The following is a 21,488-nucleotide window of genomic DNA, read 5'->3' as shown; positions in this document are numbered from 1 at the left end:
TTTCATTATCTGGATATAGATTGGGCAACAGAAACATCTATTTCAAGAAGGGCCCGCCATTTCTTAAACACTCTCTGAGATAATTTTATGGGACAATTAGTGGAGACACCCACTAGGAAAATTGCTCTGCTGGATTTATTAATTACTAACAGCTCAGAGCTAATTGCAGATGTGGAAATCGAGGAGAACCTTGGGAGCAGTGACCATAGAATAATAACGTTAACTGTATATTCCAGGAAACGTAGACATGTCGGCATGACACGAACACTCAATTTTAGGAAGGCTAACTTCAATAAACTGAGAAACCAACTAGGAGACATACATAGCAGGGATGTCCAGATGCCCCTTTTTCAGGACCAAGTACTTCCCCTCATGTACTTGCCGATACCAATTACCGATACTTTTTTTTAAAGGGACAGGTGACTTTAAATGATCCATAGTACAACTACATGTTATGTACTATGGATCATGATTTAACCTATTCATGTTAGCAGGGGAGAATGGTAAATCTATTGCTGCAGTGTAGTGGAGGTGTGTGCTGTATATATGTACTACATATACAGTACACACGTCCAGTACACTATAGCAATAGATTTACAGCCAGCCCCGTCGCAGCTTCCCTCACTCACAGTTTCACTCCGATCCCTGTTGCCTCACGCGGTGCCTCTCGTAGTCGGCGCTGGGCAGGATCGCTGCATCGGGTCTCGGTGCTCAGCTTGTGGGAGGCGCTCGCAATGCTGCCCTGCTAACATGAATAGGTTAAATCATGATCCATAGTACATATACAGCACACATGTCCCGTACACTGCAGTTACAATTATCCCCTGCTAACATGAATTAGGTTAAATGATCCGTAGTACATAACATGTAGTTGTACTATGGATCCTTTAACCTATTCATGTTAGCAGTGCAGAATTGTAAATCTATTACTGCAGTGTACGGGACATGTGTACAGATAGAATGCACTGCATCAATAGATATACAATTCTGCACTGCTAACATGAATGGGTTAAATGATCCGTAGTACAACTACATGTTATGTACTATGGATCATTTAACCCATTCATATTAGCAGGGGATAATTGTAAATCTATTGTTGCAGGGCATTCTATATGTAGTATATAGTACATGTACATATAGAGTGCACTGCAACAATAGATTTACAATTATCCTCTGCTAACATGAATGGGTTAAATGATCCCTACTACAAGGCTACATACAGATCATTTAATCCATTCATGTTAGCAGAGTATAATTGTAAATCTATTGTCTCCAGTGTATAAGCAGTGTGTACTCTATAGGTATTACCAGGGCAGCCATCAGAAATTTTGGGGCCCCTTACACGGCTTTAGGCCGCCCCCCCCCTTCCCCCACGGCTTGCAGGGACGAGTGGGAGGAGCTCCAGGTGGGGTCCTAATTTAATTAATTGGCCCAGAGGTGGCGGCCAGCAAAATTAGGACCCCACCTGGAACTCCTCCCGCCGGACCAGCTCTGAGGAGCATCACGTCACTGCTGCTCTGGTGGGCGGCGCTCTGAGTGGGACCCTCTGGGCTGTCGCCGGGCACCTACATTAGGACCCCACCTGGAGCTCCGCCAACAGCAGTGACGCGACGCTCCTCCGCTCAGCCTGCCCAGAGGACACCCCACCACGGAAGGTAACGTAAAAAAAAACACAATGCAAGCTTTGGCGCTATGCATCGGGGTATTTTGACAAGTACTTGTCAAAATGCCTTGTATCGGGCCCGATTCCGATGCTAGCATCGGTATCGGGACATCCCTAATACATAGGGATGCAATCTTCCTGAATACGAACACTGAAGAAAAATGGGATAGTTTCAAGGAAATCTTAAATAAAAGAATTGGCCAGTGCATGCTGTTTACCAATAAATTCAAGAATGGGAAAGTTAGACCAGGGTGGTTAACTAGCAAGGTAAAACAACACATAAGGGAAAGGGATAAGGCCTTCAAAAACTATAAGTCAGAGGGGTCAGTATCGACGTTCAAAAACTACAAGGATTGCAGCAAAAAATGTAAAAGAGCAATCGGGACAGCAAAAATACAATACGAAGAGCAGATAGCAGCTGAAAGAAAACAGAAACCCAAGAAATTCTTTAAATATATAAATAGCAAAAGGGTAAAGACAGAACATGTAGGCCCAATAACAGACAAAGAGGAGAGGTTAACTACCAGCAACAAGAAAAAAGCGAATGCATTAAACACATTCTTTTCTTCTGTTTTTAAAGATGAGACGGACATGGGCAATGACCAGGGCAACAGCTGCAGGAACAATAATAAAAGTTTTAACGTATCTCAGTGGCTGTTGGAGAGCAGAGTAGTACACATGCTAGAAAGATTAAATGTAAACAAATCCCCAGGATCGGATGGGTTACATCCGAGGGTACTAAAGGAACTTAGCCAGGTCATAGGCAGACCAATGTACATAATCTTTATAGACTCTCTAATGACTCGTATGGTACGGATGATTGGCGGAGAGCATATGTGGTACCAATATACAAAAAGGAGTACACCGGGTAACTATAGGCCAGTCAGCTTAACGTCAATAGTGCACAAAGTAATCAAAGGAATGATAAGGGACTACATACAGGAATTTGCGAATAAAACTAGTATAAGTAGAAACTAACATGGCTTCATGAAGGACTGTTCTTGTCAGACCAATCTATTAACATTTTATGGAGGTCAGTACTAATTTAGACAGAGGAGCACCAGTAGACGTGGTGTATCAGGACTTTGCTAAAGCATTTGATACAGTACCCCACAAACATTTAATTCATAAACTTGGGTCTATCAGTTTAGAGGCAACTGTTTGCACATGGGTGGAAAACTGGCTGCAAGAACGGACCCAGAAGGTAGTAATAAATGGGTCATTCTCTAATTGGGCAAAAGTTGGGAGTCGGGTGCCCCAGGGGGTCAGTCCTGCTACCAATCCTGTTTATCCTATACATCAACAGCATAGAACTAGGGATAATAGTAAGCTTTCCCTTTTTGCCGATGATACAAAACTGTGTAGGACAGTAAATTCTAAACAGGAGAAATGTGCACTTCAACAAGACCTAGGTAAAATTGAAGCATAAGCTACACATTGGCATATTTGATTTAACGTTGAAAAATGTAAGGTTGTGCACATGGGTGCAAAGAACGAGTGCACAATCTACTATCTGGGAGGATCTGCATTAGGGAAGACAGACATGGAAAGGACTCAGTGGGTACTCATAGATCACAAATTTAGCAATACCATGCCGCAGTCAACAAAGCAAACATGATACTATCCTGCATTAAAAGATGGATTGTAGCAAGGGATAAGAGAATGCTTTTCTTTTACTGGTTCGGCCTCATTTTGAGTATGCGGTGCAATTTTTGGTCGCCAACTCTCAGGAAAGATGTCCTCGAGCTTGAGAGAGTTGAAAGAAGGACTACAAAATTATTAAAGAGATAGAAGGCCTGAGCTATGAAGATCACCTCCAACAATTAAACCTAGTCTTATTCGATTAAGAGAGGCCCTTATTGCAGTCTTCAAAATCCTCAATGGGGAACACAATATTCAGAACAAGTTGTTTTCACCGAGAACAGTATTGAGAACATGTGGACACAACAAGAGGTTAGAAGAGAGGGGGTTCAATCGTAGAACACGCAAGGTTTTTTTTTTTTTACTGTCCTAGTAAAAATATGGAATTCCCTTCCACAGGCAGGCAGTGGTGTCCGCTGCACATAAGTTCAAGAAACTTCTAGATGAGTTTCTTCAGTCACTAAATATACAAGGATATGGGAACTGTTAAATACACATAAAGACAGACAGACGGACGTTGAACTGGATGGACCTTGGCCTCACCTACTATGTTACTATTAAAATGAGGCAGCACAACTAGTTGGATATAACACCAAGAATATATGGATCAGCTGGCTCTGTTGTTTTCTACTGAGAGCACGCTGACTGTATGCTCCCAGCACAGTGACCAAGCTGCCACTTCATTTATAATGGGGAGCTAGTTGGACAGGCTTCTTCTCATGTGACAACCAACACATATTCAGGAAGCCCACCTCTGGCTGCTGGTGTTAAGAACCCTTTAAAGGGCTTGCTGGGAGTCGGTAAAAAGGGGTTAAGATGCAACTCCAGCCGAAAATGTTTTGGATGCAGCCGGAAAGGTTAAAAACCTTTGGCAGATGTTTACAAGTGTCTAGGCCCCCTCATTCCCTGTCCCAGTGACCAAACAGGAAGTGATATAAATCTCTTGGACACAGACAGCAATAAAAACACACTGAAGGTCATACACTTGTGGCTTTTTCTAGTCTAACACTCAACTCAAATCATCAGTCGCACATTGGCCTCTATCACAATACAACACCCCGACAGGGGTTTACCCTATCCATGTTGTTAAGCTGTCACCAATTGGTTGCAGGAACAAGTACAGGTAAGGACATGGATTAATATATTCATAAGATTGATCGGAACGTGACAAAGCCCAATCGCTCCAATGAGGACTCTTTCAACAAAAACAGGATGTCCCACATACAAGGGAATTCAGAGTTGATACAGTATATATACATGACTATCCTCACAAGAACAGTGACTGCATCCAATTAGCATATATTCAGTCCAATAAGAGTGCCAAACAAGACAGATTGAGAGTCCAAAAATATATAATAGTGGAATGGGTTAATAAATGACAGTCTGTCGTTCTTTGCTGTCATTTATGATCCCATTCCATTATTATACATTTTTGGCACTCTTATTATACTGTACATATGCTAATTGGCTGCAGTCACTGTTGGTGGGAAAATATTTAGACTTTTGTCAAACGGAGAGGTGCTGACAGGGCCACATACCGCTTGAATTTCAACCAAAGTCGAATTCAAACAATATATGGCCAGCCTAATGGGATCACACAGCGGGGGACTTTTTTTTTTTTATATGTGGTTTTATCTTTTAAACTTTTGTTTTCACACAACTATATTTCTATCACACATGGGCCTAACAAGCCCCTGTGTGATAGCACATATACAGTGATAGGTCCCCTTTACAGAGACATCAGAGGTATATTAGACCACTAATGTTACATAGGAACCCCAAAGAAACTTCATCAGCTTCTTCTCCAGCTGCTGCAACTAGAGAAATGACAGTCTGAAACCAGAATTGATGTAATACACATCACTCCCGCATTCACTGATCAGAGAGGAGATCTGCTGCTGGAAGTGTACTGAGCTCCCTCCGATCTCAGTGCAGAGAACCACCATGCTAGCAACGGGGGTGGAGGGGGGGCACACACTTCACGCACCCTACCAGTGATTGGGCTGCTCTATAGCCACCCAAATGCTTGTATATAACAGCCGTCACTGGCTGTAAGGCCCCGTTTGCACCAGGGCAGTTCGTCACACGTTTTTTCCCAAGTTGAAACACATGCAATTACAATCAAATGTATTCCTATAGGGGCAGTTCACGTAAACATGCTGAATCGCACGTCAAAATATGCCTGTTGTTTGAAATCGTCCCCGGGGCTTCTTTTGTGGCACTTATCAGCTCATTTTGCTCTATAGACGCGAGTTTTTGCAGCTGAGACTGCTTTTCATTGGACAACTGAAAGAGCCTTAAAAAGCTATTACATATGAACAGAAAACGCGCTGAAACGTGCTAAAAAAACAGCGAGTAAAGTGCTCGCCCTGGCGCGAATGGGGTTTTAATAATATTCACGTTTTTCCGCTACCGCTCATGTGCGGGAGCAGGAAAGGACGTTTAGAGTCCCGCTGTCTGGCCAGTAGTTACATTTACATTAACCACAACTGCCCCCTTTATAGAATTAAAGATGATCAACCAAAATTATAATGGCCACAATGGGTGGGAGGGTGCAGAACTTACAGCAAGCAAATTTTACTAACGGATGACTTGGCAGCCTGAACCCCCCTTTTTTCTATGCTCCTGGGATGGGGGTCAGCTGACCGCTCCCCACTAGCCACAAGTGTAACAGAAAAAGTGGGGCAAGAAACTGCCAGCTCCCATGAGGGGGCCTTAAGACCCCTTTCCCATTCACTCTTCCCACAGCACTAAAGTGAGGTGTTTCTACTTCTAATGCATCCCTATGGCCAAGTCAGCCATTAGCTGTGGTTATGGAGACAGGAAATAAAGCCACAGACAGCAATTAAACTGAATTGGGTCCTCACCCTTCTGCACTATGTCCCAAACCAAAATAGGATTTCCTACACCCTTTCAGTATGTCATAAGAATGTGAATGTTTTTTCTATAAGCAGTGTGTATAGAGTCAGGCCTACAGGAAGGGAACACGAGCCCACCACACAAACAGTGCGGTCCTGGACAATAGGAAGGGAGATGGCTGGAGCCGTTAGAAATAAATAGACTATCAGTTCCTATTTTTGTACCACCCCTATGACGCCGTGTAATATAATACCCAGCCCCGAACATGCTTCACTCTTACACGGTGTATAGCGAATTGGCCCAGTCTGTTATGAGAAGAGCCGTGATGCCGCTGGCTGCCTGGTAAAGCAGTCTCCTGAGCAAAGCATGGTCTCGGAGGAATTGTGTGCACTGTCACAGTGAGGGAGGCTGGAGGAGGAGAAGGCCGGGTGAAGCTGCGCCTCTTTCTTCATACATATTTCCACGCAGACTCGGGGCCGCCGGAGACTGTGAGCCTCAGACAATTGCCTCCTCCCAGCGCCTGCATCAGTGCTGCCGAAGATGGCACCGCAACTTCTGGGAGCCGCCTGGATCCTGCTCCATGTCATGGCACCTCTGGGTAAGTCAGTGTACATGTGCTGAACCTGACTTGTTAACATAGTCATCTTCACAATTTAGAGTTGTTCTAGTGACCTGTGTTATACTTGCTAGCTCTACATCTGTAGTACAATCAGGGCAGTGTACACAAGGATGTGTTTATTTGGGGTGTAGTGGGTAGACATCTCATGACAGGAGCTTCGCCTAGAGGTACATAAACCCATCAAGACTCTGCTGAGCATCATGTTTGTGTTTGTTCCTATGGAGAGGGAGAGGAGATGGGAGATGGTGGGAAGTGTGTATGTTGAGATGAGACAGGTTTATGTGGCCTCCCAATTGGTACCCTTGACAGTTGCTAAGGTGTGGTTTGGTATAGAAACCATAGACCTGATCCAGTGTTGCTGAGGAATGGTTAATTACAGGAGCCATAGACCTGACCTGGTGTTGCTAAGGAATGGTCCATTACAGGAACCATAGACCTGACCCGGTGTTGCGGAGGAATGGTCCATTACAGGAACCATAGACCTGACCCGGTGTTGCGGAGGAATGGTCCATTACAGGAACCATAGACCTGACCCGGTGTTGCAGAGGAATGGTCCATTACAGGAACCATAGACCTGACCCGGTGTTGCTGAGGAATGGTCCATTACAGGAATCATAGACCTGACCTGGTGTTGCTGAGGAATGGTCCATTACAGAAACCATAGACCTGGCCTGATGGTGCTGAGGAATGGTTCATTACAGGAACCATAGACCTGACCTGGTGTTGCTGAGGAATGGTTCATTACAGGAACCATAGACCTGACCCGGTGATGCTGAGGAATGGTTAATTACAGGAACCATAGACCTGACCTGGTGTTGCTGAGGAGTGGTTCATTACAGGAACCATAGACCTGACCTGGTGTTGCTGAGGAATGGTTCATTACAGGAACCATAGACCTGACCCGGTGATGCTGAGGAATGGTGAATTACAGGAACCATAGACCTGACCTGGTTTTGCTGAGTAATGGTCAATTACAGGAACCATAGACCTGACCTGGTGTTGCTGAGGAATGGTTAATTACAGAAACCATAGTCGCGACCCAAAAATAATTGAATTTCTGAAACATTAGAATTTATTCCACAAGACAACTTGTGCAGCATTCCTCCACACACAACCTGATGCCCCAATACCCCTGACCCCCGCACAAAGCCTGATGCCCCAGGACCCCTGCACACAGCTGGTGCCCCAATACCCCAGAGCCCCCTCAAACAGCCTTACGCCCCAATACTCCAGAATCCCTGCCCACAGCCTGATGCCCCAGAAGCTCGGCACACAGCATGATGCCCCAGTACCCCAGCTTACACCCTGGCGTTCCAGTACCCCTGAACACAGCCTGATGCCCCAATACCCCAGAACACCTTCACACAATCTGACACCCAAGTACTGCAGAATCCCTTACCCGCACACAGTCTGACACTCTGAAGGCCGTGACACACTGCACGCGAAGCCGTGCAGAGCGAAGCAAAGCTATCCGGCACGGAGCTTTGCGTGCAGTGTGTGAGCTGAGTGCAGTCAGATGATTGACAGCACCTTCAGCCAATCGGCTCGTCCGTAACAACCTGCCAGCTGTCGCAATGCGACGTGCTGGTTTATACGCGCGAGCCGATTGGCTGAAGTTGAAATTGTTCATCTCGGCACGCTCAGCTCCGCGAGCTCTCGCAAGCTGAGCTGCCGAGCAGAAAATGACATGACACACTGCTCGCAAAGGCAGCGCGCCCCCGCTCCGCGCTGCTTCGCGTGCAGTGTGTCACGGCCTTAATACCTCAGAGACACAGCAAAGAAGGGCATATATTTCCGCATTCAACAACACCTCCAACCTCAGCCCCCGACACAAGGACCACCCCCGTGACACCCCCATAGTGATAATGACACCTCCAAATAGTGACAATGACACCCCCTCCACCGTACTAACAATTCCCCCTTGGACTTACCCTCCACAACTAGCCCCAGGGAAAGAAGGCAGTCAATCGTCTAGAGCTCAATGCTGCAGTCAGAAGCCTCCCACAAAGGGGCCAGGGGGAAGCAGGGCATACAGACTTGACCACCGCCAGCATCAGAGGCTGAATGAGAAGAGAGTCAGGGAGGAGCTAACCATTCCACGGGGAGGGGGGTGGCTGTACTACGAGACTGGGACGACCGGAAAAATGACACAATACTAGAGACTCGACACCTCTGCGTCGGCCCAGGGTCCCCTCACCTGGAACATCAGAAATGTCACCAGCATACCAATGGATGATGTCCAAAAATAAAGCGTTGTTTATTCACGCACATTGTCACATCAAAAATGCAACATTTCGGGGGTCACGCAGGGTCCCCTTCATCATGTTAAGTCTGATGAAGGGGACCCCACGTGGCCCCGAAATGTTGCATTTATGATGTGACAATATGCATGAATAAACAACGCTTTTATTTTAGACATCATCCATTGGTGTGCTAGTGACATTCACTGTGATGATCATCGCCACCCGCAGTCACTTCAGCGCCCACATGTCAGCACAAGGGGCATTCAGTAAGGAGTGCGGAAGTTATTTACAGTTATGCCCTCACCTAGAACATCACCCCCCTCCGCCGGGAGAGAAATGGAACCGTCTGGACAGGTGGCAACCCTCCACGCCGCGACCCACTGAACACAGGGCCGCGACCCACTAGTTGAGAACCAGGGCATTACAGCAACCATAGATCTGACCTGGAGTTGCTGAGGAATGATCTATTACAGGAATTATAGACCTGACCTGGTGTTGCTGAGGAATGGTCCATTACAGGAATCATAGACCTGACCTGGTGTTGCTGTGGGATGGTCTGGTACAGGAACCATAGACCTGACCCGGTGTTGCTGAGGAATGGTCTATTACAGGAATCATAGACCTGACCTGGTGTTGCTGAGGAATGGTGAATTACAGGAATCATAGACCTGACCTGGTGTTGCTGTGGGATGGTCTGGTACAGGAATCATAGACCTGACCTGGTGTTGCTGTGGGATGGTCTGGTACAGGAACCATAGACCTGACCTGGTGTGGCTGAGGTATGGTCCATAACAGCAGCCATAGACCTGACCTTGTGTGGCTGAGGTATGGTCCATTACAGGAGCCATAGATGTGGCTGAGGTATGGTCCATTACAGGAACCATAGACCTGACCTGGTGTTGCTGAGGGATGGTCATTACAGTAACTATAGACCTGGCCTGGTGTTGCTAAGGGATGGTCTGGAACAGGAACCATACACCTGACCTGGTGGTGCTGAGGGGTGGTCCATTACAGAAACCATAGACCTGACCTGGTGTCTCTGAAGTATGGTTCATTAGAGCAGTTGTTCTCATCCTGTGTAACCTCAGGACCCACATTTGTCCTTGGTCATGACCCAGGTCGCACTGCACTGGAATGCACGGCATTGTGCTACCGCGCGTTCCGGTGGGGGCCTTTTAAACTGTGGGTGGGAGGTGCGTTTGGGGTGCTATTCAAATGAATGGCAATGCAACACACCTCCAACATCAGAATGGGACTGTGCGATTAAAGCTAGTGTTTACTAGTGTAAACGGGCCTCATAAACACTGACAGACACACACAACCACATAAATTCTCACACACTCCAAAAAAAAAAATTAAGATCCTCCTAGTCTCCCTATCTTACAAGAGCTGGAGTGAATCCTCAGCCTGGGGTCCAGTCTGGGTTCTGTGCTGTGACAGCTTCATCCATATGCACATTGCTGGTACAGCTCCCTTGCGTGCCCTGTAGAGGTGCCGGGAGCCAGAATGTGATGTCACTCTGGAGAGGTTCAAAATCCCGGAGGTGACCAGGTCACTGTAGGCGAGAGCAAACAATAATGAAAAGAGTACATAGTGTGCAGAGGCGACACCCCACCCCTTGATGTAGCACTCAATTCCCCAATGTTTTATCCCTTTCCATGGAGGGGATCATTATGGCGCCCAGCAGGTCTATTAAATGTAGCAGTTCCTAGTGCTTGGCCTAAATGGCCTATAGATTTAAGAGTTGCCAGAGAGTGGGTCACACCAGAGGCTGTCAACTAACACAGTGAACAGAGGTCTGGAAAGCACCACAAGCAGAGCCCAGGCCCAGAGGTCATATTCCAGGCAGGCCCCGCAATTATCCAGTCCAGCAGGGTCTGGGTCCAGCCTCCAAAGCTTTTGCTGGGGATACGCCAAGCTGGATAGCTGCATAAAGGAGTGAGCTCAAACAGCTTGTAGATAAAGTTACATAGGCAGGTTGAAAAAGACACAAGTCCATCGAGTTCAACCTGTATAAAAGAAAATAGAAAAACCTGAGACACTATGCCCTCAGTTATCCACTGTTGATCCAGAGGAAGGCAAAAAAAACCTATAAAGCATGGTTCAATTTGCTCCAACGGGGAAAAAAAAACTCCATCCTGATCCCATAAGGCAATCGGATATTCCCTGGATCAGCAATCGCTAGCGTTATTTTACTTGTAAAATGTTAATATCTGGTTATTTTTCCTTCAGGAATGCATCCAGATTTTTTTTAAACAATTAATTTTAGCTAGCTAGAACTACCGTATATACTCGAGTATAAGCCGTCCCGAATATAAGCCGAGGTACCTAATTTTACCACAAAAAACTGGGAAAAAGTATTGATCCGAATATAAGCCGAGGGTGGGAAATAAGGCAGCTAATGGTAGATAGATACCAATAAAATTACATTAATATTTATTTAAAAGAAAAATAACCTAGCTCTGTAAGTGGAAAAGGGGGTACAGGGCTACATATCATGTACTACGGATCATTTAACCCATTCATATTAGCAGAGGATAATTGTAAATCTATTGTTCAGTGCACTCTATATGTAGTATATAGTACATGTACATATAGAGTGCCTGCAACAATACATTTACAATGATCCTCTGCTAACATGAATGGGTTAAATGATCCATAGTACAGGGCTACATACAGATCATTTAATACATTCATGTTAGTATAATTGTAAATGTATTGTCTGCACTGTATTAGCAGTATATACTCCATATAGAGTATATACTGCTAATACAGTGCAGACAATACATAATTGGTTACCGTAATAAATCCCCCCAAATCTCCCCTCACTTACTGTGATTCACTGTGCCGGAGCAGGGACGAGTCAGCGGCGCGCTGGTCCAGTGGGAGGAGCTCCAGGTGGGGTCCTAATTTAGCTGACTTAGAGGTGCCTGCCCGATAATTACAACCCCACCTGGAGCTCCTCTCGTCTGACCAGCGCGCCGCTGACACATCCCTGCTCCCCTGCTGTACTGGCGCTGCGGGATTTTTTTTCTTTTCTTCTTACTTACCTCGCCGAGCGTCGCGTCACTGCTGCTCCGGTGGGCGGCGCTCCGAGCGGGGTCATCTGGCAGTCTCCGGCCACCTAAATTAGGACCCGGAGACTGCCAGATGACCCCGCTCGGAGCGCCGCCCACCGGAGCAGCAGTGACGCGACGCTCGGCGAGGTAAGTAAGAAGACGCGCTGGCGCTGACTCGAGTATAAGCCGAGGGGGGCACTTTTCAGCCAAAAAAATGGGCTGAAAATCTCGGCTTATACTCGAGTATATACGGTAGTTCCTGAGGAAGCCTATTCCACATTTTCACAGCTCTAACTGTAAATAAGCCTTTCCATCTACAAAGCCTAAAACCACTTTTCCTCCAGATGCAGAATTTGCCCCCTTGTCCTTTTTAGTGACATTAAAGTGAATACATTCTTGATTGAAGACAAAAAGAATCTTGAGAAAATAAAAATAGCTAGTAAAACAGTTAAACTTTTCTCATTATAGAAACAATATCCATCCTAGGTCACTAGCAGAAACTGACGCATGGTGGGAGTGGGAGACTGGTTACTGTTTTTTGTTTGCCAGTGTTCAAAGCCTCCTGTAGGCAGCAGTATAACCCAACTGCAGATTCCTATTTCCCTCAATGAATGAGAGAGAAAGTCCACCTGTCAGCATTATTTTCTTTGAAATAACTTTACTTCCACTTTAAGACAGAACAGGGACCTTGGCAAGCTATCAGCTCATCCATCCCTTCAATTGACATTGGTAAGGATTGCAAAAAGGTTGCTTTCTGCAAAATAACAGCTATCCAGGTGTGCAATATCACTGTGCATTACACGCCTACGCAGTACAAATTCCTAAGGGACCTTTTTTTAAGAGTATTGTGCGCACAAATATATAGGGCTGCAACCAACAAATTGAATAATCAATAATAATCGATTATGAGTATAGTTATCAACTATTGTCATTATCGATTAGTTGGCTGGATCCCTACCTCTCTCCTCAATGCTGGGAGGAGGGCACAGCAAGCAGTGGGCAGATGCAATAGCCAGCCTGCTGTTTTCTATTGCACCAGCCCACTACCTGCTGTATTCACATTCAGCTGCCGTCTGTGGAATCTTGCCACTGGCAGCTTTCATTCCCAGGCTTTAGCTATTCAAGCTCCAAGCTCACTCCCTCTACAATCTCAAGTTTAGTTTACTCATACGCATTGAGATTTTAGTCCATAACGTGAACAAGCTTGAAACGGTGGCTACTTTACAACACACACAGTGACAATGGGGAACGCAAGTATCCACCCTCCAGAAGGAAGGACAGTGTCAGCACCAGTTCAGAGATGATTTGAGGATCTACAGCCAAGTGATACACAAATAAGATACATTTTTGTTAATAGTTAAGGTACTTGAATGTATTTTTAAGGTTTAACTCCTGAGTTTAGTGTCACTGTAATTATAAAAAAAAGTCTGAATTGACGAGAGGGCGTGGGAAAAGGGTTTGCTCTGAGATGGGCATTTTTCATTTCATTTTGGTCTCAGATTTGTATTGCCCTCTGTGCCAGCAGCAGACAGTGATGCAAATCTCCCGTTTGAGACACAGACACATACGGGAGGGTGGGAGTGGGACGGTGGCGTTGGGGGTTGCGGGAGGTGTTATAGCTCATGACAATGTTTTTATTGTTGTGGGTGCTGTCCCGTGCAGGAGGCACACACACTGGGTGATACACAAATAAGATACATTTGTGTTACTAGTTAAGGTACTTGAATGCTTTTCTAAGATTTAAATAGTGTCACTTTAAAGGCTCATTCGCACCACAGTTTGTGTGAGTGCAAACCAGCCATGCATTAAACACCACAAATGCAGCACAATACAACATGCCTCAACTCAGAAAAACATGTGGTTGCAGCACTTGCTTTGAGCTGCTTTCAAGAGCCCAGTCAAACTAACTGGCCTCCAGCTTTTTTCAGCACATGAACATTTAGTGTATACTGCATTTTTTTATCACATGGTATGCATTGTGGTACGCTACTTTACATAGCAGTGCAAGTGCATTAAAGATTATCTATACCATTACTGCAATATGCATGTGTGAATGGGCCCTGAACATTTTCCAAAATTCCCAAGGTTAACATTTGTCAATAGTATATTTACCATCATTACATTATAAATGCACTGAATGTTGCTGGTGAATGATGAATCACACAAAGCTAATGTGCCTGGATTTACCAGGCTTTTATAAATATGCTCCTAAGGTCTCGTTCACACCTAGGCGTATTGCATATGCGCGTCTGTCGCACGTTTTTTAACCGCGATTCGCGGTAAATAAGTTGCGCGACCGTTGCGCGTTTCCAAAGGCTACTTGGCTGTATCCCAACGGAAACGCGCAACAAAACGGCCCAAAGTAGTAAATGTACCTTTTCAGGCGTGGGCCGTTTTGTAGCGCGTTAGGGACGGGCGGAAATACGCCAAGGTGGGAACAAGACCATTGAATACAATGGGATTTATATTTTTTAGCGTTTTGTAGAGCGTTCGTCGAGCGTAGAACGCGCTACAAAACTTTCAGGTGTGAACGAGGGCTAAGTGTTTTGTGGTAAGTATTTAACCACTTCCTGGCCACAGCAATTTCTTACTATTTGCACACACATGATAAAATCAGAATTTTTGACTAGAAAACAGCTTCAGACCCCCAAACAATGATATAGGTTCTGAAAGCAGAGGCCCTGTCGAATAAAAAAAAATGCTAGTTGCAATTTTTTATGTTGCATGGTATTTGCGCAAATGTTATCAAACCAGTATTTTCAGGATAAGTTACACTCAAATGAAATTCAGTGCACAGAAACAGAATATAATGCCCAATTTTTTGGTAAAATATAAAAGACGGGGTCACGCCGGGTAAATAGATACCAAACATGTCAAGTTTTAAAATTGCGTGCATCCATGAAACCACAAAAAAACTACAATACCCAAAATTTCACATAGGTGACACTTTAAAAGCTTTTACCGCTCATCAGTTTAGGGTCACCAGTGATTGACGGCCCTAGAATTACTGCTCCCACTCTAACATTCGCGACGATATGTAACATGTGTGACGCAACTTTCATTTTTGCACTTAGGCGCACCCAACGCGTGTTTGTGTTATATGTGCATGCACGTGGGGGGCAAGGGACTTTAAACATTTATATATATATACACACACACACACATATATATATATATATATATAATGTTACTTTATTTTAAAAAATGTTTACACTCAACTTTATTGCTATCACAAAGGGGGCTCTTTATGGAGACATCAGGGGTATTTCAGACCCCCAATGTCACCTAGGGATCCCAAAGAAGCTGATGAAACATAGATCTGCTTCCCCAGCTTCTCCTCCTGGCTCAAAGAGCCGAAAAATGTACACAGTGACACCGGAAGTGATGTAGTACACATCACTTCCAGTCCAGTGATCGGAGGGGAGATCAGCAACTGGAAGCCAGTGAATCTCTCTCTGATCAGTCAGGGGAGACCCGCCATGCTAGTCCCGGGCCTGCACGGGGGACAGCGGAGCCCAGGGAAGCTGGCGGAAGGGGTGGGGAGAGCACACTGTGCAAGTTATCAGATTACTTGCATTTAAACAGCAATTGCCTGCTGTTTAAAATGATACCGCAGCAGCTGTATTCTTGGTATAACCACTTTTTTACAGTGGGCGGTCCTTATCCGGTTCATAAGACTGGAAAGACAGCTAAAAAGACAGTTGGTCGAAATATGGTGATACCAAGCAGAATGCCAGTTAGTGCCGGACACCTTTGCTACAAATTTTTTAATGAAAGTGTTTACATACATAAAAATTGTATAGGTGGGTTTTTTTGCGGTTTTTCTTTTATTGAATTGCTGTTTAACCACTGCAAAGCCCACGTTTCTCATTTCTTGTTAATTTATTTCATAAAGGATTATGTAATCTCCACTCTAAAAGGCTCTTTTTCTGTTTTTACCAGTGAACGCCTCATAGAACATTACAGAAGTGTTTTAAATAGCCCATGTGATAATTCTACTAGTTTTATATAGAAAAATTTAAGAGGTGGGGGAGCTGGGCCAGTACAGACAGTAATTAGATACTCCCAGATGAGTTTTATCTGGAAAATTAAATAAAATTTAAAAAAACACCCAAAATGTTTTCAAAGTCCCCACATACTTGCACAAAAAGCAAACGTATGTGTCGGACGTGCCTGTGTACAAGAGCAACAATTTTGCCATACAGATATCACCCCAGATGCCGGTGTGAGAGTAATAGTTGTTAGGGCCATCATTCAGTGTTACCTGCAATGAATGAGCTGTGAAGGCTGTTAAATCGTCACTTACAGTATGGATGATTTTGGGTACTGTGGTTTTTCACCATTTCACGGGTACGTACAATTTTAAGGCATGGCATATTTGTTAACTATTTACTTAACACAACCTCATTTTTTATATCTGACCAAAAATGGGTATTTTTATGTGCACCAAAATTGATTAGAGTTTATTTCTTATTGAAAATACCGTCTTTATAAACATTTGCAGTAATATCCTATGACCCCAAAAAAAACAAATGCAACTGGACCCATTTTATTCTACAAGCTCTTTGCTTTGTTTCAGGGATTTTAGCTAATTGCCAGGCATAAAATGTGCATTTTAAAATGTGTGCTAAAAAAAGAGTGAAAGTAATCTTTTCCACTTCAAATGACATTTGTGGTGTTCTATTTTCACGTGAAGAGTTCCATGAACATAACTCACAGCTTCTAAATATATAACCTGTTGCTTTTCACTTATTTATTGTCACTTAACAGTGACATTTTCCCTCCCTGAATAATGAGATAACCAGACAAATGGAAACTGTTCCAACCACAGACTGCGTTAAAAAGTCAAGTGTGCATTAAGCTTATTGTGATTCTTACATACAAACGGCTGCCGCATGTTTACTAAAATACAATAAAAAAGCTATAAAAGTGTGGCCATTCATAAAATGTGCACAGGGTGTATACAATGTAAGGCTTTAGAAACATGGTATCCATAATCTATGGTGCCAAATGGATTTTATCAGCATGGAAGATGTTTGCTCATGCACAGATAATAGGATAGCATGGCCATCTGGAATGCAATTGACTGTTTACGCTCCAGCAATATGGTCATATTAGCACACGGTTTATCTGTGTAAGCATGGTAGCTATAGTGTTACATTGTCTTTCTCCTTATTTTTGAAGCCCCACTTCCATAACCTCATATACCTGTATATAACATGATACTGTCTTCCTCTAGCCCTTTGCAGGATGTTATTGTATTGTATAACCTGTTTGCAAGCAGTCCCAGGCTGAGGGGTTGGCAGAAGAGGGGGCAACCTTGGGCACTTTAGCAGCATGGGGACACAGAAACCTATGCAGAATTTGCAATGTATACTCCTGAAGTAGTTCTAAGCTCATACGGGGGGTGGGAGGAATGCCTTTTGGTCTTTTTGGTGCTGAAGAACCTTGTCCTGGCACTGTTTATAAAGTCTAAATGCTTAAATGTTTAAGCTTTTAATCATGACCCATGCATGCAAGAGATTGATACTGCAGGTTATCAGAGGGCTATCCTCATCTACTGTATGTTGCTCAGCACAAAATGGGCCACCATAAATAGCTTGATTCCAGATTGCTATTTTGCCTATATACAACAGGGCAATCTGCAACATGTGGATATCATTGCATTAAGCAATGCTTAGAGCAGGGGTAAACCATTTCACTATGTAGGCACTATGCTCCTTTAACAACACTAGCCACAATACTAACAAATTGCATTTTAAAGTATATGCATGCTCTGAACATGCTCTGCAACCCTGTGTATGTCTGCTGCAATACTGTGCACACACGTGTGTTTGACCTGACACTGTGTACACATGCAGTTCTGTCCATTTACTGCCTGCACATGTATGTCTGCCCTAACACTGCGCATGTGTGCGTGTCTTCCCTGACACTCCATGTCTATCCTAACTGTGTGTTTGTCTGTTATGACAGTGTCTGTCTATCTTTCCTGAGACCACGTGTGCTCTCCATTTGCTATATGTTGGGTTTCTGTGTACTCCATTGAGAGCACAGAATAAGAGCCATAGGGGAGGGAATCTGCCACATGGAAGGGAAATAACAGCTGCAAAGGAGTTAGGTAGGTAGGGTGATGAGTACAGAACTGTCAAGGAAAGTAGAGAGAGAAGTGTTGCATGAGCTCTGATTGTGTGAGTGTGAAAGTGAAACTGAGGCTAGGTTCACACCTCAGTGACACCTGGGACGCGTGATTGTGTGCTAGTGCACACAGCGGTTGCCGCGCGGCCCCATTGGGTGACATCTGCATGGCAATCACTAAAAACAGCACCTTTTTTGTACCTTTTTTGTGTGACACGATGCGCGGCTTTTTGATCCGCCCCGGTGCGACTGGGATACCATTAGAAAATAATGGCACCCACAGCGCAATCGTCTGCGGTGGGCGACTCCGTGACCACGCGGCAATCCGCACAGTTTTTGTGCACGATTTCTGCGCGGTCAAGAGTAGCCCAGGTGTGAACCTGGCCTTAATATGTGCAGGAAGCCTTCAGTACAGCTGACAAGAAGCAGGATGTGCCTTTCTGCTAAAGAGAGCTGGAAAGGAGAAGAGAGCAGAGTAGACAGGAAGTTGCAGTGTGCTTACTGAGGCAGTAAACTGTAGTATATGTGTATGGGCGCAAGAACCCTTCAGTACTTCTGGCTGGAAGCAGGAAATGCTCTTCTCTCTTTATATTATAATAAATAAATGGTAACCTACTCAAAGCATTGCATCCTGCCTGTAAATAATTTATCTTAAAATCACAGAATCTATACACTTGGGCCAGTATAAGTATACATATTTTATACCTGGTAGGTCCATGGGGATTCTCTAAAACACTGTAGTAACTAGAGCTACAGTGTTTTACAGCAATCTTCCAAGTCCTGGTTTAGCGATGTTCTGAGTGACTTTCCTTTTGTTGCAAACACAGAGGGTCCATCATTTGGCACAGCAGCCATTCAGCGAGGCGCAGAAGCAGTTAAGCTACAGTGACGGAACATTTAAATGATTTATCTATCCTTGTAGTTCAGTTACTTGATTAAAAATGGTCTTGGTGGGTTCCTTGGAGGTAGGGACCCTACACGCTTACACTACTGCAAACAAAGGGGTCAAATTATCGCTACCAAATGTCTTGAGAAGCCAAGCTACTATAATTTTAATAGTCAGATCCCTCTGCCTTTTTAGGGATACCAGTGCTACGAACAGTGTTACAGTCAAGTCCATTTTTCAAGTCCTCCATTTTAGTCATATAAGCTGTGGTGTGATTTGTACATCCCAAAGATGTTGCCATATTAAGATTGTCAGGGAGACTACTTCAATCCCACTAAAAATGGATAAATACCATGTAGCTTGATTGCCAAGTAAAAATGTAGGCTCTTAAGAGGGGCCTGTCAGGATAAAAAATGGAAACTGGTTGTTGCTGGCTTGTTTTGGAGGTACAGGCTCCATGGCTGCCATTCTTATACTTGATTCACTGCCTAGTGAGTCACTAACCTGGAACAAGCTTGTGCATTGCAAGTGTATGGACACTTGATAAACACATACTTGTTTCAGGTCAGTGACTCACAAGATGGTGAATCAACCATTGAATCCCATACCTCAAACAAGCCAGCAATGGCAGCTCCTGTATTTGTATGCTTACAGCTTCCTTTACACATGAAAAATATATGTGATGCTAGATCAGCTTTAGTAATTGCAAATTGATTTGTCTGTCATTGTGTTAATGTGCAAGCGATCTCTAATCATTCACTCTGTAGACACAGTAACTGCTTGGCTTTCACATCAGTAAATAAACTCATCTCCACATTCTTCAAACTGGTAAAAAAAACAAAACTTAATGATGGGGTTTGTGCATTCTTGCTGTTGCTTGAGTCTGCAGAAAAATGTTATGTCTAGACTTCGAGGATCTGGTGATTTAGAAAACACAGAGGAGCTCCTTTTCTACAGACAGAAGATTCCTATTATAATCAGGCACTTGCTCTCCTACATAGTTTCTACAACTAGATGGTGCTGCAGACTGAGGAAGTGAACTTGTAAACATGGCTTGTATCCGTTCTTCCTGTCAGCCTGTTTTCCTTTGGAAAAATGTGTGCAACTTTCCCGGGAAGCTTTTATCTGTAAAGGTGGTCATACATTGTTAGATTTTGGTTCAGAAATCGAACACGAAGGATCTTTCAAACAAGGATCGAGGGGCTGATGGTACAGCACCGATTTTCATTTTTGCTAATGTAAATGAAATTTTTCGTACAGTCAGGTTGAACATTGTTTCTCTGACCAAACAAAATTCGATGAATGAGTGGGGTTTTCGTTCATCCAAAATCTCCCCAAGAACACAGCACATACACAAAAGGAAAGCTGCCTAGGTCACACGAATACTGTCTCAGGATAGGTGAAACGAATATTTCCATCATTCATCAAAAATTGGTTTGGAAACAGAATATTCCCTTTCCCTTTCCCTTTGATATTTCCCTTTTAAAATAGAAAAAGAGATTGAAGACACAGAGTCCTCAATCTCTTTTTCTGCAACACCTGTTCTGCATGAACATGAATCCTCTATACTGAGTGTTCCTGTTCATTCATAACTTGCGGAGATAGTATGTTTACCATGTCCACAATCAATTATATACAAGCAGTCAGCGATCAGCTAATTGCTGACTGCTTGTACCACTCTCTATCCTGACTCGCTGTCACAGGAGGAGGAGAGCTCGGTCTCATTTGACAGCTGACTCCTCCCCTGCAGCGCTGGCTACTCCTCCTGTGACAGCGCACAGTTGTCTCCACCCCACACCACTCTCCATCCTGATTTGTCACAGGAGGCTGAGGTGGGAGCTCGGCTTCCTGTGATCACAACGATGACAGCGCTCTCCTCCCCACCCCGCTAAGCCTCCTGACAGTTTCTCTCCTCCCCGCTGGACGCTGCGCCGTGTCAGAGGAGAGTGCACCACAATTTCAGCCGAAAGATGGTACTTTCGGCATTTTGCCTAAAGTGCCATTTTCTGCCAATCTGTTTCGGCGGCCGAAATGTTGGTGCATCTCTACCTTTATGTATAACCAACTTTGCAGTATTAATGGTCCCTAGAATTCTGGAGCTAACCACAGCTCTTCAGGATACAATTAGTTTACAAGCCATGGATCCTTTTCCAAAGTTATGTTGGAGGAGTAATGAGCCAAAGCTAGACCCACACATACTACAAAGAGCATAGAATAAATAATGCAAAAGCAGAAACAAATTAATGTAATATATATTTATTGGGTGGCAACAATGGAGCAGTCATGTTGGTAAGTATATGTGTAAGTACAGTGAGTTTGTGTGTATGTACAGTATATGTACACTATAACTTATATGTACTATAACTATATATGTATAAAAATA

At 44.2% G+C, this 21,488-nt stretch overlaps 1 protein-coding gene across 1 annotated transcript in view; it reads left to right on the top strand.

Moving 5' to 3' along the window:
• The first annotated feature begins 6,568 nt into the window (after window positions 1-6,568).
• Window positions 6,569-21,488, top strand: part of SHISA4 (shisa family member 4) — a 26,505-nt gene continuing 11,585 nt past the window's right edge. The window contains exon 1 of the mRNA XM_018556887.1: window positions 6,569-6,761. Coding sequence (XP_018412389.1) covers window positions 6,704-6,761 — 58 coding nt within the window. The 5' untranslated portion in view covers window positions 6,569-6,703. The remainder of the gene's footprint in view (window positions 6,762-21,488) is intronic.

Source organism: Nanorana parkeri, unplaced genomic scaffold (assembly GCF_000935625.1).
Source record: "Nanorana parkeri isolate BGI_ZX_2015 unplaced genomic scaffold, ASM93562v1 scaffold257, whole genome shotgun sequence".
Classification (NCBI taxonomy): domain Eukaryota; kingdom Metazoa; phylum Chordata; class Amphibia; order Anura; family Dicroglossidae; genus Nanorana; species Nanorana parkeri.
This window is presented reverse-complemented; position numbering and strand designations above follow the sequence as displayed.